At 55.1% G+C, this 24216-nt stretch overlaps 1 protein-coding gene across 7 annotated transcripts in view; it reads right to left on the bottom strand.

Annotated features, from left to right (window-relative positions):
• Positions 1-933: 933 nt before the first annotated feature.
• Positions 934-24216, bottom strand: part of PTPRE (protein tyrosine phosphatase receptor type E) — a 151810-nt gene continuing 128527 nt past the window's right edge. For 6 of the 7 annotated variants that reach the window (XM_046026419.1, XM_046026422.1, XM_046026423.1 and 3 more), the window contains 12 exons: positions 23305-23402; positions 20407-20526; positions 19092-19255; positions 15294-15429; positions 14830-14979; positions 14416-14509; positions 12590-12666; positions 11607-11741; positions 7968-8093; positions 7091-7257; positions 5136-5271; positions 934-3887 (listed from right to left, as the gene is read on the bottom strand). In XM_046026419.1, coding sequence (XP_045882375.1) covers positions 3813-3887; positions 5136-5271; positions 7091-7257; positions 7968-8093; positions 11607-11741; positions 12590-12666; positions 14416-14509; positions 14830-14979; positions 15294-15429; positions 19092-19255; positions 20407-20526; positions 23305-23402 — 1478 coding nt within the window. In that variant the 3' untranslated portion in view covers positions 934-3812. The remainder of the gene's footprint in view (positions 3888-5135; positions 5272-7090; positions 7258-7967; positions 8094-11606; positions 11742-12589; positions 12667-14415; positions 14510-14829; positions 14980-15293; positions 15430-19091; positions 19256-20406; positions 20527-23304; positions 23403-24216) is intronic. The other variant, XM_046026420.1, reaches the window with a different exon arrangement.

Genomic DNA, 24216 nt, shown 5'->3' with positions numbered 1-24216 from the left:
AACACCCAGTAATGAAATGGCCCATAGGAGCAAATGGTACCTCACAGCAGGTGATTTTGGGGGCGGGAGGAAGGAGAGAGGGAAAGAAAAGGTTAAAAATCGTCCATTTTAACAAATATAATAAGCCTTATAAAATTTATTAAATAAATACAGCAAATAATAAGAAACATAAGGGGGCACCTGGGTGGCTCAGTCAGTGAACCCTCTGCCTTCGGCTCAGGTCATGGTCCCAGGGGTCTTGGGATCGAGCCCCGCATCGGGCTCCCTGCTCAGCAGGGAGCTTGCTTCTTCCTCTCCCTCTGCTGCTTCCCCTGCTTGTACTCTCTCTCTCTCTCTCTGTGTCAAATAAATAAAATCTTTAAAAAACTAAGAAGCATATGTTTAAATTCCATATTAGTCCTGGAATATCTGAAAGAGGATGTTGGTGTGTGGGTCCGGGAGGAAGGTGAACGTGGAGGGGTGCAGAGAGAGATTTGGGGATGACCAGAGACATACAGATGTGCAAAGGGAGGTCTGACAAGGTTTCAGATTTTAGGAGGAAAAGCAGTATTGGAAGGACTTTCAGATTCCACCTGGCCGTGGACTTCAAGCATTCTGTCCTCTTCCCTGGGGACTCGGAGAAACCACTGCTCAGAGCACAGATCCCTGTTTGGACTCTAGGAGGAGCACAGGCTCCCAGAAGGGCGAGTTATCACTCCGTGCTGCACACAGCTCACGCCTTCTGAAGAGCAGCTGGGAACTTGGGCCAACCCCCTGGCCACCGTGCCCAGTGTCCGGGCTGTCCCCATGCCAGAGCTGAGCTAGATCTCAGAAGTCCTAAATTAATTGTCTACATAAATCAGTGTCTACCTCCTAATGAATGTCTTGTCTGAAAGGAAGTAAGGCACCGTTTGAATGCAATGAAGAGATTCCGTAGAAGAAAGAGACACAGGCTGGAAGTCAAAGTAAAGATTTATCCTTGCATCAGAATGTTTTAGATCTTGCAATCTGCATATACAAAGAATTCAGCAACATTCACTGGCATTATAATCAGAGCAAGATCAAATTATAGATGTAATAAAAGAAAATATGATCATTGAAATGGGAATACATACATACATTATAAAGACTGCACATAAATTAAACACAACTGAGTTAAACAGAAGTATCAGTAATCATACATTTTAAAAATAATATGGGCATGTCTCGGAATGCTGAAACAGACATGTCAGGCTCATTTAAAAAAGTTTTTAAAAACACATAAAAATACCTTTTAAAACACTGGTATGCATTCTTCATTCGTCTAGCACGTGGAGAGAAACAGTAAAGTGAGTCACACAGTGACCGTACAGCTTGTCGATCAGAACGGTAGGCTCCTAATCGCAATTTGGCATTTGAATGCAACCGCATGCAACATACAAAAACGTGAAGAGGGGAAGGCGCTGTGGGTGTGGGGCTGTTTGTTATGTACAATGGACCGACTTTGACCGAGGGGGAAGAAGAGGTCAGTTTCCTGGCTGACGCAGAGAGCATGGCAATCCCCAAGTGCCCAAAGAGACTGGGAGGCCTTGGACTGGGGGCAGGAGCTGGGCAGAGGCCATGAGGCTGCAATTCCCAAGCCCCCAGGAAGGCGAGTCCCTCCAAGGGACCGCGGCTTCTGCTTTGTCTCCAGAATTGGAAGGGCCACAGTGGCCAGGATGCCTGCAGTGGATAAGGGTAACAGAAGAACACACACATGGGGCACTTTCCCAAGGGCACCCTGGATAAGGATGACCTTAATCTCCATCCAAGAGATGGCAGGCAGGCCACTGAAAGGCCTGCCAGATTCTAATGAGGGTTCCTAAATTAGACCCAAATCCATTCCCTCGACTTTGACTTTGAACCCTCAGATACAGTATTAGTCACCTTGGTCACAACTGGCCCACTCCGTTTCTAGGGTTTGGTGCCAAATGAAAGCTTGGTTCCCCCTCTTCTCCTTCAGTCAAAGAAAGGCTTTGGACTTGGGATTTTAACGATGAAAACATATGGGACCAACTGGTGCGTCTTGGGAAGCTCCCTCCATTTTCCTCCTCAACCCCAACGCATTCTAACTGGACTGGGCAGGAGAGAGAGGGCTGCGTTCAGCAGTGCGTGTGTGGCCCAGGGATGCGGCTGGCGGCGGCGGTGGCCGTGGTCACCAAGTTGTGCCCGTGCCCTTCCAGCGGCCCCTCCTCTTGCCCAGGGGTGGGGCTCAGAGGAGCAGCGGAGGCTTGGTTACGGCGAGGCTGCTGTTAGCTTGTCACCAGGCCTGGGGTTGCAGGGCGCACACCAGGGACGGACAAAGGATGAACAGTGCAATGGGAGGGGGCAATCAGTTGTCAGTGGAAATGTCACATAAGGCCTTTATATTTCTTTTAAAAAGTGAAAAAAAAAAGGAAAAAAGAAAAAGGAAAAGAAAAAAAAGTACCCCAAATGTACATGTTAAATGCTTTTAGTAAGTTAGAGCAGGTGTCATTCATAAATAAATATATATATATAATATATATACATTATATATGTTATATATATATTGTGCTCCTCTGCTCCCGAATAGCATAGAAAGATCACTGTCATTGAGTTAAACGTTTCTACATTCATTCCCCCCCGCTTTTTTTGCCCCACAAGCCGATCCTATCCGGCAGTGAGATCATTATTACCCAGTGTCAAAAGTCTCAGTAGTATTTCCATTCAAAAATAAGTTAGCTGTTAGATTTAAGGATTTCTCTCTCTTTTTCTTATATTTAAATATTGGGGAGTGGGACTTCTAAAAAAAACTGTATAAATCTAGATTTTAAGATTTCTTTTCTTACAAACAATCTTAGCTTTTACAAGATTTTTTTTTTAATACCAAAATGTTTCTCAGAAAGTTGAAAGCATAGTTGCTTGTGGTTTTCTCCCCAAGCGTGTGCTCCTTGCGGCTGTGCGAGTCACCCGTCCAGCTTTCCTGAACGTGAGGACTGGCAAGTGGCTGGAGCTGAGCCTCTGCGAGGGCTCAAACCAGCTGGGCGGCGCGGGGCAGAGTGGGAGGCGAGGCTGAGAAGGGCAGTCGGTTTGATTCCCAGGGGGTCGTGGAGTCAGAAGCCCAGACAGAGGGACGGCAAGTGGCTATGTGGGAGCACAGCCTGAGAGCTGGTTTCGCTGGACCCAGAGCCGTGGGGGAACCTTTCCACCCATGCCTACATCTCCCCTCTTCCGGCCAAGACGGCAGGGACCCAGCCTTGAGTAAACGCATGTCTACGTGTCACCCCGCAGCCTCCGGCGACGCTAACGTGCTCTATACCTGCGATCAGGCTGCAGTCTTTGATCCTTAAAATGTGAAAACCAAGCACCTGAGTTGCGACAGGGGATTTCACAGGATTCCCTATGGACAGTGCATCCTCGTGAACATCTCACCTTCCCCCAAAGGCCACTGCCCGGGACTGTAGAAACATTGTCAGGAAAGAGAATTTTCAACTGATTCTTGAGTCTCGACTGCTTTCTTAACAGCGCAGGCTTTGTGTTTTCTCTCCTGTGTAAGCACACGTTGCATATTAAGATTTTGAACATTTAGAAGTGCTGCGTGTGTGGAATTCAACAATGGGATGCGCCTAATGCAAAATTAAAACATTTACTGGTATTAGCAGAAATATATTTTATGGGATATTACTTGACCTTAATACATGATTCCAGTTTTTATAGCACGTGGCCTTTAAAGCATAACAAAATATATACAGAGAAATTAGGACGGGCATTAATGTCAACTATGAAATAAATTAACATGATTTTTATAAAATATACTGACCATTAAATTAAAAAATATTTTAAGGCAGGAATTTTCATTTGAAATTAGCATAATCAGAAAATATATCAATAAAATCTTGTACCACTTTGTAGCAGAATTCATACTGTTCCTGAAAAAAAAACAAACAAGAATACATTAAAATGATACATTTTTTAAAAAAATCCATTAATTTAATTGGGAGAAACCTTTAAAAAGAAGACATAAAAGAGTGTGACCGGTTACAAAATTTACTTTTTGGGCACTTCAAAATGAAGCTGGATTTTTGTTGTTGTTGTTGTTATTTTTAAGATTTTATTTATTTAGACAGTGAGCAGGGTGAGGGAAGGGCAGAAGGACAGAGAGTTCCAAGCAGGATCCCTGATGAGCGCAGAGCCCGACGCGAGCCTCAAACCCAGCTAGCAGGAGGCAGACATGGCTTTTTGAAGGAGCCGTCTAGCATCTTCCAGAGCTCTAGCAAGTAGGACTATCTGCACTGGGATCAGGGCTCTAAGGGGAGCTCTCTTCCTGCTCTCAGTCACTGCCTGGCCTCAAGAGGGGCACGTGGGGCAGGGGTGTGGGGACCCGGCAGGCACCCCACTTCCTTTAGTCATAGTGGTTCTCAAACCTGTCTGTGCTTTGGGACCACCAAGGAGAGCCTTAACTATCCTGATGCCTGCCTGGGTCTGAGCCCCAGAAAGCGTGAGGGCGGCCTGGCCATGGAGGAGTGTGAACTCTCTCCAGGCCTCCCTGGGATGCCCTCAGGGTGAGAACCATGCTCTGCCCAGCCTGGGGGTAGGAGGGCAAGCCCACTCCGCTTGGGTGACTCTAGCAGCTTCCCCCGCGATGGGAAGGATCTGGAAGTGTCTCCTGCCACCTTCTAAGCCTGCTGGAGTCGGGGTCCCATCAGCCACGCAGAGTGAGTGCACAAGGAGGCACGTGTAAAAACGGGAAGACTGGAGGAAAATGACGGGTTCTAATGGTTTCTGAAATTGTACTTCTTGGGGTAGAACCACCACCAAGTTTGGCGAGGAGGCACGTCTCCTGCAAACCAGGAAGTGTGTGGACTTGTCACAGGGCCAGAAAACGGTGGAGCAGCCGCGGAGACACGTCATCATGCATATGTCCAAGGGGTCTCACAGTCTGAAGCCATGAGTTCATCCCCCTCCTACGTCCTGCCCAGGGGACAGTCCCCAGCAGAGACGAGGAAGGAAGGGGGTCCATAAAGCTTCACTGCGCAGAGGACCATGAGCTCTCTCCCGTGGGAACTCACCCTCCTCCCTGCCCACACCCTCGAGCTCCTTTAATGAAACAGACATCAAATCCAATGTAAGACAACTCGTGACCTTTCCAGAAACATCCCCACGGCTCCGTCTCTTACCAGGGTTTGCACCATATGTGGTCTCTGAAGTCGCAAACTCTTCACAGCTTGGAACACGTCTAAAAGGCCCTCGGCTTTTACGCGTTCCAGGATGTTGCTGAGCGCTATGAAGGTGCCTGTTCGCCCGGCTCCAGCACTAGGGAGGGAAAGTGCTTAATGCAGACAAGCACACTCACGCTTGGGGATGAGACAGGGGCAGCCTGCAGCCCATCCCTACACATCCACGCAGAAGCCATCATCACTGCACGCGATCAAAGTCTGGGTTTCTAAGGTTCATCTACACGGAGCAAGAGTCAGGAAACATGAAATTCCTAAAACTTGCCCCGTTGCAGCAGAAAGGTGTCTCTCGAGCTGGACTGACACCGGTTACAAGCTTTCAAGCCAGGGCGACAATGTCCCTCCTCCCTGAGACTGGTGGTTCTCAGGGTGCCGTCCCCAGGACCAATTGGCAGAATTGCAGACCCTCCTCGTTCGGGACTAGGGAGAGGTCCTCTCTGACTAGACTCCCCTGTGCTCGGGGCTGCCTTCGGACAGGACCTGGTTCACAAAGGGTGAGGCAAGACAGAGGGCAGCCCCTGCCAGGAAGGGTTAGACAAGAGATAGCCGTGGAGATCCGGGTCTGCTCCCTTTACGATGATCGTCTTCTTGCTGTGCTGGATGAGCCTACAGGAGAGAGCCCGGGCACCCCCCGGAGAGCCAAGAGAGCCTAAAGCGGGCAGGTCCGGCTGGCTTCTTCCAGAGTCCTTGGGGCGCACAGTCCCGCATGTGGGCTGACTCTGACCTGTTTTGATGACCTTCGATGACCTGTCCCCACCTCTGCCCTGTGGAACTTGTTCACCTTTGCCTCTTCGGTGCCCTCCCTGTGCTAAATTGTCTGGGTCTCTGGAGGCAGGACGCAAAGGAATGGATTTCTAGTTTATTCCAAAGGACGCCTACAGTGCCCCCCAGGAACAGAAAACCGCGTTCTGTGCGCCCCCTGCTGGCCAGGCCAGAAGTGCACCCAGGCCGGTCCCAGGTGAAGAGTTCCGAACCCTCCAAGTTCAGCCCAGGCTCTGGGGGCTCCAAGGAGCAAGGGGGCAATGGCAGGCACAAAAGCCAGCGGAAGCCACAAGTGGAAGGAGAAATGGAAGTACAGCTTTAGAAGCAAATCAGCACCCCTGAGAATGAAAATGCCCCAAAGTCCTGCTGGGGAGAGCTCTGGAGTGGCGGCCAAGGCCCCCTGCTGGCATGGGGGAGGGGGTGGACCTCCTCCTGGGGCATGACCAGGACCTGGAGTCCGCACGTCTTTGGATCTGGATTTCGCCAGATTCCCCTTTCCACGCTTGCAACACCGCTTATCAAGCGTGAGGGGGACGCTGCCCGCTGTCTCCAGGCACTCCCCCGAGCACACGTCCCTCCTCGGGCCTTGTTGAAAGGCTTGGGGCTGGAGTGGGCAGCAGGCCTCTGGGAGCAGTCCCAGCCCGGACGTCCTCGGGGGCTCCAGAAAAATCTGCCCTCCATGAGGACGTGCCGTAGCCCTGCCTTGGCTGGAGGACAGGGATGGTTCCCGGAGCCCAGGGGGAGGACGGGGATGGTTCCCGGAGCCCAGGGGAGGACGGGGATGGTTCCCGGAGCCCAGGGGGAGGACGGGGAGGTGTAGGCGCATCAGCCAGAGCCGGCACCTCTTTCAAAGCGAACACAAGCAGCTGAATTTTGGGAACGGGTCAGTCTGAGCTATGTTTGGCTGGTCTGGGGAGGACTTCAGAACCTCGTGGAAACGTGTGTTTGAGTCATTTCCCGGCTCCTCCTCCCGCAAGGTCTCCTGTGTGTAGCTAAGATGACATTGAGGCACCCAAAGCTCTCTGTGTAGGGAAAGTCTCCGGGACCTATGTGGCGTGGCCGGGAGCCGCAGGCTGGGCGTGGGGTCTGCATCCCACTACACACCAGGAGGGGGCGCCCCGGCGCAGGCGGCTCACCTGCAGTGCACGGTGATGGGGTGGTTGCCCGTCTGTTGCTGCTGCTTCTGCACAGCCGCGATGAGGTCGATCATGCCTTTGCCCTCGGCCGGAATCCCGATCTCGGGCCACCCGTGGAAGTGAAACTGGCGGACCACACGGGTCTGCTCCTCCTGGTGGGCCAGGGGCTGCGGGCAGGGGAGGGCGTTTCTGCTCATGCAGCCCCGACCATCCAAAGACATATCCACCCTCCCGGGGACCGGGGCCCAGGCTTGGGGTCCTCCAGGGTCCTGCGACAGCCGGCACAGTCCCCCTCTGGCTGGCCTGAGGGTCCCGGCCATGCTCTCTGTAGGCCATGTGCACCCCAGAGCAGAAGGCCGCAGAATTTCCTTCTGAGTGGGGAGCAGGATTTGCAGAGGATGGCCCCAGAGCCCCCGCTAGGGCCTGCCGGACATGGGACGGATCCTGGCAGCTTCACTTGAGAAAACAGGATCGTCTCTTTCCTAAGAAGCCAGGACCCCATCTGTCCCAGACGCTCTGGAAAAGCCTGGAGAGGCCTCTGCGGCTTCATCCACACCCCCTCCTCCTCCTGTCCCCGCTGCTGCCGTTTCTCCTGAGCGGGTGTTTGTGGCCGTGGAACGCCCCTTAGAGTTGGTCACTCTGCTCCCACTCCCTCCCTTGTGCTCCGGCAAGGACGCACACGACCACGGAGGTCCGAATGTTAGAGGACATCTGCCCCTTGATGACATGGGCACCTTAATCACCACGCTGGCCACTGATCCGAACGCACCAGTTAGAAAAGCCTGAGGTGTGGGTCGTGCCAGGACCGTGGTAAGGAGCCCCCGACGGCCGCTTCGGGCCGTCTGTCTACGAGAGCCCACAGCACCGGCGACAATACCTGATTGAAGGTGACCAGGAAGTCCCGTATGCTGATGGCTTCCGAAAGCGTATCACTTTTTATTTCGATTGTTATTTCGCCATGAGTCACGGAGCCCTCTGTCGGCCAATACTGGTAGCATTTATCCTTGGGGGATAAAAGGAAATTTTAAGTCTCACACGAAATAATGCCCTGTTAGCGGTTTGACGCTATGCAGCAGGATGGCTCTCGGACCGTTGAGCGCATCTCATCTGACGCAGTAAATCACTAACAAACGCGACTACGAATGCCGGCTAACACCCATTGACCAGGGAAGCCAGAAACAGATGTGTATTCGGAACTCGGACACAGGAAGAGATTGTCCAAGCAACAGAGCTGCGAAAACTGGTTTTCCATATAGGAAAAAGGGTGGGTCCCTGACTCACACCCTACCAGGACTGACAGGAACAGTCCAGCCCTCCTGGAGTTGGGCAGTGCACAACGTGCACTACCATATCTGGTAGCTTTGAACCTTCATAAAAGTAAACCCAGACAGGTTAAGACTGAAAGTCAAAAACAAAACTGTGAGAGCCTTAGATGAAAATATCTTTTCTTTTTGGGGTACAGAAGGACTTACTAAAAAACAAGACCTCAAAAGAGTGAACCACCCACAACACAAAGATTATGACATCAGATTAGAACACAATGAGGGACCAGGTGGTGGGTAATAGGGAGGGCACGTACTGCATGGAGCACTGGGTGTGATGCCAAAACAATGAACACTGTTATGCTGTAAATAAACAACAACAACAACAAAAAAGAACACAATGAGGGCGCCTGGGTGGCTCAGTGGGTTAAAGCCTCTGCCTTCCGCTCAGGTCATGATCTCAGGGTCCTGGGATCGAGCCCCGTATCGGGCTCTCTGCTCAGCAGGGAGCCTGCTTCCCCCCTTCTCTGCCTGCCTCTCTATCTACTTGTGATTTCTGTCTGTCAAATAAATAAATAAAATATATTTTTTAAAAGAATACAATGAACTTCCCTTCATCAACAAACATGGTCAAGAGAGTGAAAAGACATACCATCGATAGTGACAAGATATTTGTAGTTCACTCAACTGACAAAGGATTAGGATCAAGAATATGTAAAGGGGGGCGCCTGGGGGACTCAGTGGGATAAAGCCTCTGCCTTCAGCTCGGGTCATGATCCCAGGGTCCTGGGATCGAGCCCCACATCGGGCTCTCTGCTCAGCTCTCTGCTCTGCCTCTTTGTGATCTCTGTCTGTCAAATAAATAAAATCTTTTAAAAAAAAGAATATGTAAAGAATTCTTATAAGTCAACACAAGGAGAACAAACAACTCACTAGCAAAATGGGGGAAAGGCATAGCCAGGCATCTTGCGCGGAGGGATTTATGCCGTCCATAAATGTATGAAGGGATGCTTGACCTCACAGCAATCAGAGGGACGCCGGTCAGAGCCTAGGAGGGGTGACACGTACGTACGCCTAGTCAGTCAGCAAACACGAGGAGCCCTGACAATACTAGGGAAGTCAATGAATGACCTCTCTTCTCCACTGCCAGCGTCCACTTTAGGAACTATCCTGTCAATTCCAACTGTCACTCTCAATGTTGCATTCTGTCCCTGGAACAGCTACTCCTTGGGCGGCATGAGAACTGTAGGAGAATGTACTAGTAGCACCATTTGTAAAAAAACACAATTGACCCAAATGCCCGTGACAGGAGAAGGGACAGATAAACGGATGCAGGGTGCACTGTGTGCAGTGAGACACAAGGACATACTGAGGAATGAGCCACGGCCGCAGGCATCGACGCAGGAGGGCATCAGAAGAAATCTTCTGAGTGTGGAAAGCAAGTCCCAGAAGAATACGCACTGTAGTGACCCCCTTTACAGAAAGCTCGAAAGCGAGCAAAACTGAACAGTAGCTTTAAGACATACACGTAGAGGATTTCTGAAAAAGCCAAGACCACATCCACAAGGAAGGGTTTAGAAAGATCAGTAGTGGGGCTCCTGGGTGGCTCAGTTGGTTAAGCGGTTGACTTCGGCTCAGGTCATGATCTCAGGGTCCTGGGATCGAGCCCCGCATCGGGCTTCCAGCTCAGGGAGCCTGCTTCTCCCTCTCCCTCTGCCACTCCCCCTGTTCTCTCTCCATCACAAATAAAATTTTAAAACATCTTTAAAGTAATAAAAAGACCAGCAGTAATAAGTGTTGGTGGAGAAACTGGAAACCCTGTACACTCTGGTGGGAGTATGAAACGGGGCAGCTGCTGTGGACATTCTTTCAAACGTCCAGCCAGATGAGTTCGAGAGGCAGAGTTCCAATATGGCGCAGCAATTCCACCCCGAGGTGTCTACCCAAGAGAAATGAAAACAAATCCATGTAAGAACTCCTACATGGACGTTTCCAACATGATTCATAATAGCCCCAGAGTGGAAACAACCCACATGCCCATCAGCAGACGCATGGGAAATGGTGTGGTATGTCCAATCAAGGCGGCCCATACAATGGAAGGCGAGTCGTCAAGAGAAAAAGAACCTGTTTTGGATACCACATGGTTAAAACTAGAAAAGCTGCTAAGTACAAGAATTCAATCACAAAGACAGGCCGTGTGATCTCATTTACAGGAAATGTCCAGAACAGGCAAATCACAGAAGCAGAAAGTAGAGGAGTGGTTGTGGAGGAGGAAGGAATACGGCCTGGCTGCTCACGGGGAGGGGGTTTGTTCTGAGACTGACCAAGGCCCATTTGACTTAACAGGAGGAAATAAATAAAGTAAATAATGATGACGTTTCATAACTCCATAAATGGTAAAAATTGCTGACTTGTACCCTTTAAAAACATGGATGGAATCGTACGTGTAATATTACTCAATGTACTGTTTTTAAAAGAAGTAAGAAATCAAAACACGGGTCCGGAGTAGTGGTTCTGTCTTGAGCGAGCCCCCAGAGAGGTGACCATCACAGACCAAAGTTCGGTTTTCGTTTGGAGAGCGGGTTCATGAACACTTGCTGTGCTGTTAACCGAACTCAGTAAACAGGGCCCAGACGGAGCTCTGGGGACAGGGAAACACTGACTCATCCAGTTCAACCAGGACACCGTCCGTAAGGTGCCCCTGTCAATGTCTATGTCCTTACGGCTTGAAGAAAATGAGTAAACGTTGTTTTGTTCAACAGGTTTTTTTTTTTTTTTTTAAAGATTTTATTTATTTATTTGACAGAGAGAGATCATAAGTAGGCAGAGAGGCAGACAGAGAGAGTGAGAGGGAAGCAGGCTCCCTGCTGAGCAGAGAGCCCGATGTGGGACTCGATCCCAGGACTCTGAGATCATGACCTGAGCTGAAGGCAGCAGCTTAAACCACTGAGCCACCCAGGCGCCCCGTTTTGTTCAACAGGTTTTGATCAAATCTGCATTTGCGGGAAAACGGAACGACAGACTTGCGAGGCTGGCTAAGTAAAACGTTGGGTGAGACCAAAAGCCAGTGTGGGTGGTCACGGCTAAGCAAACAGGATCTTTTTTCCATTTCCTGCCTGTATCCCGCCTGGGCCGTGGCCTGGCCTCCACAGCTGACCACGGGTGGGCCCATCCCAGGGAACCGCCGGCGGGCTGGCCTGCCACGGGTGCACACCGCCCCCCCACGGGCCAGGCCAGCCACGCGCGCCGCTGACCTGCTCTCTCTCCTGGACCTCCGTCAGCATCACGACCGTGTGGCACTTCCACTCCCACACCATCCTCCAGAAGTCCTCCACTGTGTGCGCCAGCGGCCCCTGGGTCGCGATGAAGTAGTCCTTTTGTCGGTAGCCCTTGGAACAGGGGACAGAGATCAGAGTCTGACCTCCTCTCATGCTGGTCCCTGTGCAGGTGCAGGGGTTGGCTTAGGAGAGCCCAGGGCCCGAGCATGGAGAGCATCCTCTGGCTTCCCCGGCTGCGCCGAGCCCCAGCAGGCACGCATGCACACGTGCACCGTGTGACGGGTCAGGGCGCCCGCTCTCTCCCCTGCAGCACCCGGGTACGGTGAGCCACACACACACACCCATCGGCCCCCTGCGACAGCACCCGTGGCTCTGCTCCCCCATCTTTCTGTGTTTCGGCTCAGTTAGCCTCGTGGGGGTGGACTGGGTGTGGACTTAGAGGAAATGAATTCAAGCCCAGTTCCCCCACACAGCCCAAGCGAGCTCCGGCACAGTTTTCTCATCCACAAAGGGGAGCTCTGACGCACACTCGGCCGCCGTGTCCTTTCCCACCCATTCCTCGGCGAACGCCACCGTGCGTGGAGACAGCCGGTGACCATGCCCTGAACACACAAGCACGTTGTCCCCGTGGAGCAGGTCGGAGACAGTGTAGAACAGAGAGCCACGCAGTGCCAGGGGGTGACCCGAGCGTATTAGGGATAGAACGGAAAAATCGCTGTGACTTAAAAACACAACGGAAACTAGCAAATTACTTAGCAGGGCGCCTACGCTCTCTGTTCCCAAAATTCATTATCCCTTCTTTTTTTTTTTTTTCCCACGCAAGTCATTCTGCTAACAAAATCTTTTGGATTTCAGGATTCCTTTCTGATTGTCGAAAGCAGTTAATTAGGAGTCCCTGTGATCACAGACGAAGGAAACAAGCATCTTCGCAAAGCACGTCCAGGGACCCCTGTACTTACATCTATAAACGAGGCGTTGATGTAGTCTGTGTATTCCTGACCCCTTTTCATGGAGAGGATTACCCGGTTGAAGTCATCTACGAAACAGGACGTGCCTTCAGTGAGCAGCACGCCAGCCCTGCCGCGCAAACTCCGGCGTGCTGCTACTGGCTTCCGAAATACAAAACTTATGAATAAAATTGCTCCGTCAATCAAGTCCCTGGAAGGTTTACTTTATAAAATAGGTTAATTAAATTGGCCCAGAAAATTATGTTTTGGTAGGAAAGAAAGCTCTGAAAATATTGCGGTGAACATTTTCATTTGTCATGAATTGAAGTAATTCATACCACAATAGGAGCCTTAAGAATATCGCATTTCAGGGGTGCCTGGGTGGCTCAGTGGGTTAAAGCCTCTGCCTTCGGCTCAGGTCATGGTCCCAGGGTCCTGGGCTCGAGCCCTGCATGGGGCTCTCTGCTCAGCAGGGAGCCTGCTTCTCCCTCTCTCTCCCTGCCTCTCTGCCTATTTGTGATCTCTGTCTGTCAAATAAATAAATAAAATCTTAAAAAAAAAAATCACATTTCAGGAGGGAAAGGAGTGTGGCCAGGCAGGTGGCCTGGAGTGGTGGCCACAGCCACCAGGAAGCCGGGATCTGAGGCTGCGGCAGGCTTCATCCAGCCCCAGTGCGCTTTGGATGCTCAGTGACCACGAGGGCATGTCCGGGGCCTGGGGTCCACCTGCCATGAGGCGCTCCCTCTCCTCAAAGCAGACCCTCTCTCTTCCTTTCCTGCAGCTCCTCTGATCCCTGTGAAGATGTCGGCTTCCCCCCTCAACAAACCTAGGCATCCTTCCTCCCCCTTACCCGGGACCTCCGTAGGCTAGGGTCCTGACGGCACCCCTGCCCGTTTCCCACCTCCCCTAGGCCTGGAGCAAGACCCCCTCCCTCATGGACAGGCTTGGGGATGACTGGATGACATGGGAATTGGGTGGCCCCAGAGTCATGGCCAAAGCAAATCTCTCCACTTCCAGGAACTGCTCCCTCTCCCGTCATCTATGTCTCATATCACGAGCCGCCCGTCTGACACTGAGGACTGTCTGGGTCACCTGTCCTTGCTTCTCTTCCCACCCCTCACCGTCACCCCCAGGAGCCCTTAACCGCAGGCCCAGAGGGTGTCTTGCCCTGGGGCCCTGGCTCACGGAAGTGGCTGGTCAAAGACTTCTACCGGTATATATACACAATGGAATACTATGCAGCCATCAAAAGAAATGAAATCTTGCCATTTGCGACGACGTGGATGGAACTAGAGCGTATCATGCTTAGTGAAATAAGTCAATCGGAGAAAGACAACTATCATATGATCTCCCTGATATGAGGACATGGAGAAGCAACATGGGGGGGTAGGGGGATAGGAGAAGAATAAATGAAACAAGATGGGATTGGGAGGGAGACAAACCATAAATGACTCTTAATCTCACAAAACAAACTGGGGGTTGCTGGGGGGAGGTGGGATTGGGAGAGGGGGAGCGGGCTATGGACATTGGGGAGGGGAGGCGAACCATAAGAGACTATGGACTCTGAAAAACAACCTGAGGGTTTTGAAGGGTCAGGGGTGGGAGCTTGGGGCAACCTGAGGGTTTTGAAGGGTCAGGGGTGGGAGGTTGGGGGAACAGGTGGTGGGTAATGGGGAGGGCACGTTTTGCATGGAGCACTGGGTGTTGTGCAAAAAGAATGAATACTGTTACGCTGAAAAAATAAATTAAATGGGAAAAAAAAAAAAAAAAGACTTCTACCGGGTGCCGACCCCAATCCCGCCTGCCCCGAGGGCTGAAATTGCCCGGGGCTGCCTTACAGGGGATGATCTGGATGACCCTGGCCTTCTTCATGTTCGCAGGCAGGTTGCCCGTCCTCATGTTCTCCTTCATGATCCGGACATTGGTCAGTTTCTGCAGCCAAGAACCACGCGGTCACAACACTGACACTCGCGAGCGAACCCCGCAGCCCCGCACCGGCCCCTTTCTCAAGGGTACCTGTTCATCTTTCTCCGCCTCCAGCTGTTTCCCGAATCTGGGGAAACAAATCCGTGGGCACGCACCCTCCCCCACGCGGGTTGCTGCTCCCGTCTCAAAGCCCCTGATTGTTCTTCCCCCTACGTCCCGGCCGGGGCAGCCACCCTGCTTTTTCTGGGGTCCAACAGGAGGGCAGTGATCGAAGGCGGTCCCTCCGACCCGGCGGCCGTCTTCCCCTGGGGTCCGTGCGCACGTACCCGGAACTCCTCCTCCAGCCCGATCTTGTCGAAGTGGGCGGCAGTGCTGTGTAACGTCTGCAGGTGCTTTTCCAGGGAGGACACGTCCAGCTCGGTGTCCCCGTAGAGGTAGTACTCCAGTAAGGCTTGGTAGATGAACGTGTACTGCATCTGCAGGGACACCGGGAGCACCCAGCACCTCGCGTGCGCCCTGCTGTCCCTGGGGGCTTTCCCTCCTGCGCGCACTGCCTGGGGAAGGAGGTCTGGGGGCCGTCATGCTGACAGCCATTTACCATGACCGTTTATGGCGTCGAGGAAGGGGACTAGGTCAGCTGGCACTTTGAGCGTGGGGTCCCCACCAGGCTCTGTTTTACTTGCGCCGCATCGGGGACAGTCGTGTGGTTTGGGGGTGGCCCAGGGCTCTGGGTTCGCTCTGTACCGCTCACACCAGGACGGGCGTGGGGCCGGGGAAAGGCGCTACTTACATCCGTTTGCACCATCTGAGGGCGCTGGTTGCGAATTCTGGACACGAATTCAAAGACATCGACCTTCTGCTCGCTGTGCATCATGTCCATCATGGCATCGATCACGATGAAGGTGCCCGTCCGGCCCACGCCAGCGCTTTCGGGAAAAGGGGAGATGCCCCATCGTGAGGCCCAGAGCACACCACCCCGCCCGCAGCACATGACGGGACTGCAGAGCTGACCTACCTGTGCGCCGGGACAGGAGGACAGCCCTGCCCACCCCTGGGGGTCTCCCACCCCAGCCCTCAACACCCCCTTTCCTCCATCGATAAAGAGCAAATCCTGGGCACAGCCACCAGAGGGCACCATAGCCTCAGTGAAATTATCCCAAATCCTCCTCTAAGAACTACAGACACTGTTAAAAGGAGCATCGGAGTGAGCTGTTGTAGCAGCTGCCCCTGACGCTGTGCGAGTCGTCTTCTTCTGGTGCCAAATGCTATCGTGGTGTCCCGTGTGTAAGTGGATTTTCTGAAATGTCACACTTGAACAGGCTCTTCCAGGTTCTTTACAAAAAGGGGGTTCCCAGGCTAGGTCGGCGGGCTCTTGAGCCAAGGTCAGCCGGAAGGGGAGGCACCGGCTCGTGCTCTCTGGCACGAGAAGGAGGGTCTCCGCGGAGCCGTCTCCTGGCTAGGAAGCGGCCCGACTAGATTCTTGGGTTTGACTTTCCTGCCCTCCCGACGCACGCCCCACAGTGCCTCCGGGACCTTGGGTCTGCCCTCCCCCACCTGCTGTCCCGGGTGGGTCTCCCCCAGATGGCGGGGCCGTGCATGTTTGTTCCCCGGTGCCCAGGACAGAGCAGGCACTCGGCGGCGCTCAGCCAACCCTCGCTGAACGAGTAAACCCTGGTGGGGCGGCCTGGTGTGCGCAGCGTCTGTGGTGAGAGCGGGCCTGCCCCCTCCGGCCCCTGCAGCTTTAACCTCTGTCGCAAAAGTCGGTGTGGGGCTGCGGGGTCCACTCTCTAACAAAGACTCACAACTTCAAGAGTGAAGTTTTCCCTTTGGGAGGGTCGGGGGGAGAGACTGCGCTTTCTAGTTAGTCTCCGAGTCTGGCCGAGAACAGCTGTGAAGACGCTCTTCCGGGCCAGACCCCTCCTCTCAGGGGGCAAAGCAGGTCAAACACGAGGTGCCCTTTGGGGAGTCTTAGCTCTTACGGATGCAGAGCCCCGTGAGATGCCTGCCCAATTGAAGGAGGACACAAAATCGCCTAGTGCAAGGCAGTCAGGGGCCCCGGGCCGCTCACGGGACCCCTCGCCTGGCCCAGGGTGCACGCAGGAGAGGCCGCCTCGTCGCTGGGACAGGGGCCTCGCTGGTGCCCCAGGAAAAGGCTGAGGCCAGGGGGTCCCTTGGGCGGCCTCCATGGGGATGCGGTTCCTAAGAGGACTCCGGCAGAGAAGGTTGTTCCGGACGAGTGTGTCAGCGGGGATGGAAACCAGGAAGAGCCAGAGCCCCGGGCCCGACACGGCTCAGAGCTGAGGAGCTCCCGTGTGAGGACGAAGTTGGAGGCAGGACGTGAAGTCATCTCCACCCCGAGTCCCTGGGAAGGGGAGGGCGGTCCAGCCAGCATGAGCCTTCTCCCCCACCCTGCCAGTTCCTGGCAGGCCTGTACCCTTTGGCAGGAATTCCTGTCATCACATGACTACAGTCAGGCAGGCTTCCAGAACCGCCCATCGGCCCACACCATCCGGGGCGGCTCACAGGGGCCTCGGCTTGGGAGGGGAAGGACCCACCAGGGAGGAGAGGGACCTGGGGAAGCCAGAGACGGAGGGTGCCCCTCCTCCCACTTCCCAGATACTAAAACTGCGGTGGTGGCCGAACAGAACATAAAAGAAGGCCAGAGCACCCAGGAGCCACGGGAGCCAGGAGGAAGTAAAACATTGCCACAGGGAGACAACTGCATGTTCAACAGCAAAGGCAGAGACTCGAGGCCACAGAGGGGGACCCGGCATGAAAAGAAGATAAATGGCAAGTGCAGGTCCTGGGGCCCTGAGGTGGGGAGGAAGTAAGCAGAAGAAGGAGTGTGGTCATTCCCTAAGGTCTCCCTGCTTTCCATCCCCACTGACAGACCTGGACAGATCGGGACAAAGCAGGACTGAGCCTGCTCCCTGTAACCAGCCCTGACCCAAACCCAGAGGCCTTTTCTTTATCCTCCCCCCATGCCCACTACCCGGAGCGCAGCGGCCAGCCACCACCGAAGCCTGAGCCAGGGAGAGGCAGCAGCGGGAAGGGTCTTGTAGGGCCCCTCCTGCCATGACTTCTCCGGCTCGGATTCTGGATCCTGAAGACAGACTACCCAAGTCCCCACGGTCTCTGCCGCAGCAGGGTCCGGATCTCCGATGGGTCTTGGAAGTCCCTGGGTGGGGATTCAGGCTCTTCCCCAGGCCTGCCCCCGCCTCGAGGAGGGAGGGCCCGGCTCCCCGGGCTGTCACCCTGATTACACCTGTTTTGGCCATTACAGGCAAGGTCGTTGGGAAAGGGGACAAAGGACAGAAGGCACCTGCACACATGATCCAGATGCTCTGACTCCATCACACAGGTGTTCGGAGGAAGCCACCAGGAGACTCTGGCTTCCGTGAAGTCTGGGCAAGAACAGGAGTGGCCGACAAGGACCCCAGGCTGGGGCCGAGCAGGACGGGCCCGCAGGTCCCGCCCCAGTACAGCTCCTGCACGGGGCTGACAGGGCCGGCCCCTGTGATCCTAGACGCCACCTCACTAAATGCACGGCTGCCCCAGGGTCCCTCATCTCCCAAGGGGCAGGTCCAGGACTCCCTACCAGGATGACAAGGCTTTCCCCTTTGATCTCCAAACTGTCTGCAGGTTCTAACCAATCACCCACTGGGAGGATGGGGAGTCTGGCAAGGGAGCACTCTTCATCTTTCTGCTTTTGTCTCCAAAGCCAGAGTGGGCACAGGCCAGTCTACCAACTCCAAGTCCAAGGCCTTTTCTCGGACATGACCTTCTGCACCAGAAGCCAAACGGGGCATGGAGATGTAAGACACAGAGGGGATAATTTATGCCCTGCCTCTATGGCTCCACGAGTTTCAGAAGAAATGAAAGCTCAGTACGAAAATCACCAGGGACACCAAGGTGTGCAAAGACAGAGGACAACTTGCTCAGGAAAAACGGCTCACTTTCAGAAGCTGCTTTTCCACAACCCAAGAGAATAATCACAGTGTGGACGGCTTACGCCGATCTTAGCTTTGTGCGAAGTTCACCCCCGGGGCAAGTCCAGGGCCCTCCAGGATGGTCCCTCCCACTGCAGAGGGGGAGAACGTGGCTGGCAGGAGATGGGGCAGCCCAGACCACAGAGCCAGGCCTTCAGACGTCCGGCCCTGGAAGGCTGCCCGGGGCTGCTATTCACTGGGTCTGGACCGTGGCCCCCAGCCCCTCTGAGCACTCTTGTCTCAAGACAGGGGCTCCCCACAGAAGTGTGGTTTCCAGCTCTATCCTCAGAGGTGACTTGGGGGTCTCTGGGGGCAGGGGAGGGGAGGCCAAGGGAACCTGCCCAGAGCCCCGCTAGCTCCCTCTACCTGGTCTCTTGGCTTTTGTCTGTGCTGGGTATTGTGGTTCCCCCTCAGATGCCGCTAAGGAAAGGGTTCTGCTCTCACGGAGTGGGCCACCAACTCTCACCCCAAGGGGGTCTCTGAGGTGTCGCTTCAGTTCCCGGTGAGGAGAGGCTGCTTCATTCTGCCCCGCCTGCCCTTCTGCCCACGCCGGCAGCGGCCCATGGGGCATGACCCACGCCGGCCCCACGCAGACGTACCTACAGTGGACCACGACGGGCCCGGCGTGGGCGGGGTTGAGGGCCTTGACCTTCTTGAGGAACTTCAGCATCCCGATGGGGGTGAAAGGCACTCCGAAGTCGGGCCAGCTAGTGAAGTGCAGCTGGGAGACGAGCCGCGGGGCTTTGCAGCCATCGGGGAGCTGCTGCGGGGGATGGGGGTGTGAGTGGGGGTAAGACCCCTCCCCCAACACCACTCTCTGCGGACGCTCCCTCCCGAGCCCGTACCCCACCCCACCGTCTAGACCCTGGGCCGCAAGGAGGACGCCGGTGGCGCGCTCCCTGTGTGCAAGACTGGCAGAGCGCGACCTGCAGCCTGTCTCAGGCCCATGGCAGGTTGGCCCCGGACAGCCGGACACAGCCAGAAGCTGGCCCTCGGGCTCCCAGCCCCCACTGCGAGCCGGGCGGCCACGTCCCCGCGGGGCTGGCAACCCCACTTCCTTCCCGCAGCAGCGCGCCCTTCCATGCCCCACGGTGTCTTCATTTGGAGGGAGAAGATGATGTGGCTGGCCAGCCCACCCACGGCCTGTGAGCGCGGCTCTCTGACCCAGATCACGGAGCGCTAGCTGGTGCACACGCAGGGGCGCGTGCATGTGTCCGTGTGACCGTGAGGGACACAAGCAGGGGACAGTAAAAAACGATACAGCTCATCCTCTTCCCTTCTTTGCTGTGGCTTCTAGAAACCTCATCGCGCAGCTCACGATGCCAACCCCACTTCCTCTGACTCCTGACACCATGACCTTCTGTTTTTCCCTTTCTATATATATATATATATACACGTTTCTTAGATCTCTGCTCATCTGTTCCGGACACAGGCATCTGTATGGAAGAATGCCTTGCATTCTTTTAGGCAGGGATGGGGCGGGGACAAGCAGGAAATAAGTATGACAAACACTGAGGACGTTACAGAAATACTTTTGAGACTGTTAAAAAAAAATCCCACCTTACCACTTCGGCGTGTGAAATGACATCATGCTACTGGGCGAGAACCGCCAGTCCTGGTGCCCCTCCCTCAAGTGACAACTTCCTCCACCCAAGATGGTGACGGGGCCCGGAGCTGTCTGCAGACCCCTGGGCACCGGTCTCCCCCCTGCGTAGATCCACGTCCTCAGTCCACTAAGCCCGACCCCATCTCCTCCCTGCGCTTGGCCCTTCCCAGCCCCCACTCAGCAAGAGTTCCTACAGCACCGGTGGGGGGACAAGTCTTCATATTAAAGAAAATAGACACCCATTTGCTCCTGACACTGCTCTCTTGCAGGACGGCCTTTCCAGAAGGCCAGTAACTGGAAGCGCTTACGGACTGTACGCAGAACTTCCGGATCGTGTAATCTACCAGAACCACGCAGTCCTCCACGCACACGCGGATGTTCCCGTAGGTCCAGCACCCCTGGTCCGGCCAGTACTGCGAGCACTTCTCCTGCATGGGATGGTTGCACAGAGATAACCAGGTCTGGGGGTGCCCCCAGCCCGGCCATCGGCACACACCAGGTTCCCTCAGGCGGTTCCCGGAGCTGGGGAAGGGCCAAGAATGCAAGGCCGTGCAGCTGGTGGGGGGCAGTCCCGAGTCGGTGCTCTGGCTGAAGCAGGCGCCCGCAGAGGACAGGTTCCCTGCACACAGAGGCCCATCTCGGTACCGGCCCTCCCTCTGGACTTCCGGTGGCTACACGTGGAGACTGTGAACCTGCAGCCTAAAGCGGAAGAGGCCGCTGTGAGCACAGGACACAGGAGAGCGAAGGGACGCGGTCCTAACAGGACATTGTCTCCTCCCTCCTCCAGGACATCTCTGAAGCACCCCGAGGAGAATCGGAACCTCAAAGGTGCTGGTTTGGGCCATTCCTGAACCGCTGGGGACCCTCCAGGACCGCTTGAGATGCTTCCCTTGAAAGGCCCTCGCTTGGGCCTGAGGGTTGAGTCTAGGGTCCCCCGCAGGGCTGTGTGTGGGGAAGCTTCTCCACCCTCGGCCTCGGCCTCCTGGTCCCGCTGCGGCCACGGTCCCCTCCCTCTGGTCAGATCATGAGATGTTGGAGCAACTGCATTTCACAACCTTTCGCCAGAATGTTGAAGCCAGGGAGAGGACAACAGAAGTGTAAGCAAGTAAGAAAAGGGAACTCTATTGAGAAATGATCTCATCTGAAATGGTGAAAATCAAGATAAAGAAGCTGGCCAGCTCTGAGTCACAGAAATGGAAAAATCCAGTAGGAGGCTTCGGAGACAGATCAGAGAGAAAATGTCCAGTGACATGGCAACAGGACGCCTGTGCAGGAAATGGGGGCGCACTCTGAGACCCGCCGCTCCTGTGCTGGTCTCACTGGGTCTCCTGTTTGGAAACAAGCCCTCCTCCTCACCCCCGCATCCCCGTGCTGCTCAAGTGGCAGGAGGAAGGCTGCCGGTCCCAGGGCACCCCGGGGCTCCCAGAGCAACGTCCTCCTTCTCTTTGGGGGCTGGGTCCTGACCAGGCATCTGCTCGGAGCGTGGGAAGGGTTCAGCCTGCCTGCTTCAAATCCCCTGACTCCTGTCACTCTTTCCCCCCACAGGGCAGGATTCACTCGTGCGAAGGGGGTGGCCCTCTCCAGCCCAGTCCCAACCCCCTTGTTGTTTCCCCTTGGAAACAAAACAAAAACCCCATCCTACTCAACAGGAAATGGTAACTGGAGGCTTTTTCCTGTGCCACTTGGTACGTATGAAACAAGTTAGTGAAGGTGGCACCGGGAGGGGCTCTTCCCTGCCTGTCCTGTCCGCAGACCAGTGTCCCCCTTGAGACCCAGCTGAGCTCCCCTGGCCCCGACCACGACTTCCGTCTCAAAGTGCACAGCCTGAGCCTAGCTGCCTGGGTCCCAGGCCAGTGAGTGACAGCCGGGCTGGGGTGGGGAACGGCAGGGACCAGCAGGACACAGGTCTCCCAGCATGCTGGCCCTTCCTCTCCACCTGCTTGCCACCACTTTGTTCTGACCCGCACACTGGAACATGCTAGAACAGTCTCCCCATGCCTAGCACGTCTCCTTTTAGCCTCCAATTCTTCTACTCTGGAGAGCGAGCTCACTTTCTGTAACTCAGGCCCTGCTTTCTGCTGAGAAGCCTGCCACGGGCCCCTGTCTCGGCCTCCCCTCAGAGGCCCGAGCCCGGTTCCCCAACGCATTTCTCGCTGTCCTCCTCCCGGCATGGCTACGGGCCCGGCAGATCACTCCTGGCCTCATGGTCCCATCACCCTGCCAGGGGGCTGCCTCTCTTGGGCTGCGTTTGGTCAAGTTCCCTCCAGCCTTGGAGACACGGGGCCACTCCGGGCCCTGCCTTGACCCACACCCACGGAGGGGTCCTCCCTCTCCGGGTCTCCTTCCTGCCCCCGAAGCCACACTCACGCGGTGCTCTGCCTTATTCCCAGGGTAAGAAGGAAAGGGCTAGACGGCACAAAGAAGGCCTGGCATGCCCCCCACCCCTCGGAGCCCTCCCTGCCCCACACTGGCCCTGGCCCCCTGCTATTTTTATGTCACCTTCTGACACAGTTTACCTTGATCTGCTTTCTGTTTGGCATCTGCTCTGCCCAGGGGGACCGAAATCGTGGGGGCCAGGGTTTGTGAGCTGGTTCACAGCACGCACCGCCCCTACCCTGCACTGTCTGTCCAGGAGAGTGGACGCGAAGGAACATCTGTCACGTTTAGGAAGTGAATCCGTTTATCCTTCTTCTTTCTAGAGGTTTCAAGTTCGTATAAAGTACGTACATCCCGTTTTACTTTAGAAAACCTCACACAGGGATGACGAGTGACATGCCTTCAATGCGCCTTGTTTTCCCAACGCATTTCTCTCGTCTGGGTGAGAAGCAGGAAATTCATCTTTAATTCTAGTCTGAGGCCCACCATACCACCAGCCCGACACGCTGAGCCTCTCATCCCTGAGGTCTGTGGCTCCCACCAAGGCGTGAGAGCAGTTGGCTGACCAGGGACCCTTGGCTGAGGAAAGGATGAACAGCGTGACATTTCTGTGTCACGGTCTAGAGCAGGGAGATGCTGGGGACACAGCACATTTATTTCAAGATAAAATTGCTATGAGCCACTGGTGGGTTTTTGGCTTTTTGTTTTTTTCTCTTCTTCTTCTGTGGTGATAAGGGAGAGGAATAGGAAAAGGATGTGGTGAGCACGGCCCCCAGCGAAGCCCCAGAAGCTACGAGAGCGTCCTCTGTGAGTCGGAAGGCCAAGCTCACCTCTTTCCTTTCTTTCAGGTTCGTCAGCATGACGATGGTGGCGGACTTCTGCTCCCAGATCATTCTCCAGAAGTCGTTGACCGTCTCCTGTTTGGGGCCTGTCGATAGGGGACGATCTCAAAGTCAGACCTGAAGAGGGTCCCTGGGGGTCCCAGCCCCCGTCACCCTGGCTGTGGGGCCCCGGGGAGGCCACCACTGCCGGCTGCTCCGAGGCACGAAAGCGCTGCTCAGCCGACCCGGAGGTCTGCCGCTTCCCCCACCCCCCGGTCCACCGCAGCACCACACCCGCTGCCCTGCTGGGGCTGGGAGTCCTGGGGGGCTACGCAAGTGCGTGTGGGGGTGACGCTGTGCACAAGCAGGAAAGGGTATTCAGATGAGGCTCGGGTCAGCCTGCGACTCACAGCGGCTTGTGCCCACTCTGGGGCTCGTCTCTGCGGAGACCAGAGCCCACTCCAGAACGGCACAGGTGTCCGTGCGTCTCACACACACACACACACACACACACTGCAGGCCGGCCGACCCGCCCTCCGTGTCTGACCCCCTGCCCGTGTCCCAGACCCCTGCAGCGGGCCCTACTCAGGGCCGTCCAGGGAGACGCGCTAGTGTTCCTGGGGAGCGGCCGGGACAAAAGGTAAAGCATCCCCAGAAGAAAGTCCTCTGCCCTTTGCCCTCCTTCCTGCCTGAATACAGACACAGCGCCCAGAGACGCAGCAGCCATTTTGTGACCCGGAGGAAGACAGTGACACATCACGGAGGGCGGAGCAGGAAGACAAAGAGGCCCTCTCCTTGGAGCTGCCGCCTCAGCCCTGGGCGTCCTCCCCGCTTACAAGACAGAGAGAGAGAGAAAGAGAGAGAGAGAGGAGCCTGGGTCTGGGCCGGCTAACGTCTGTCAGGCTTTCCAACATTGTTGTC

The sequence above is a fragment of the Meles meles genome, chromosome 13 (genome assembly GCF_922984935.1).
Source record: "Meles meles chromosome 13, mMelMel3.1 paternal haplotype, whole genome shotgun sequence".
Taxonomy (NCBI): domain Eukaryota; kingdom Metazoa; phylum Chordata; class Mammalia; order Carnivora; family Mustelidae; genus Meles; species Meles meles.
Note: the sequence above shows the minus strand (reverse complement) of the source record. Positions and strands in the feature narration are given on the sequence as shown.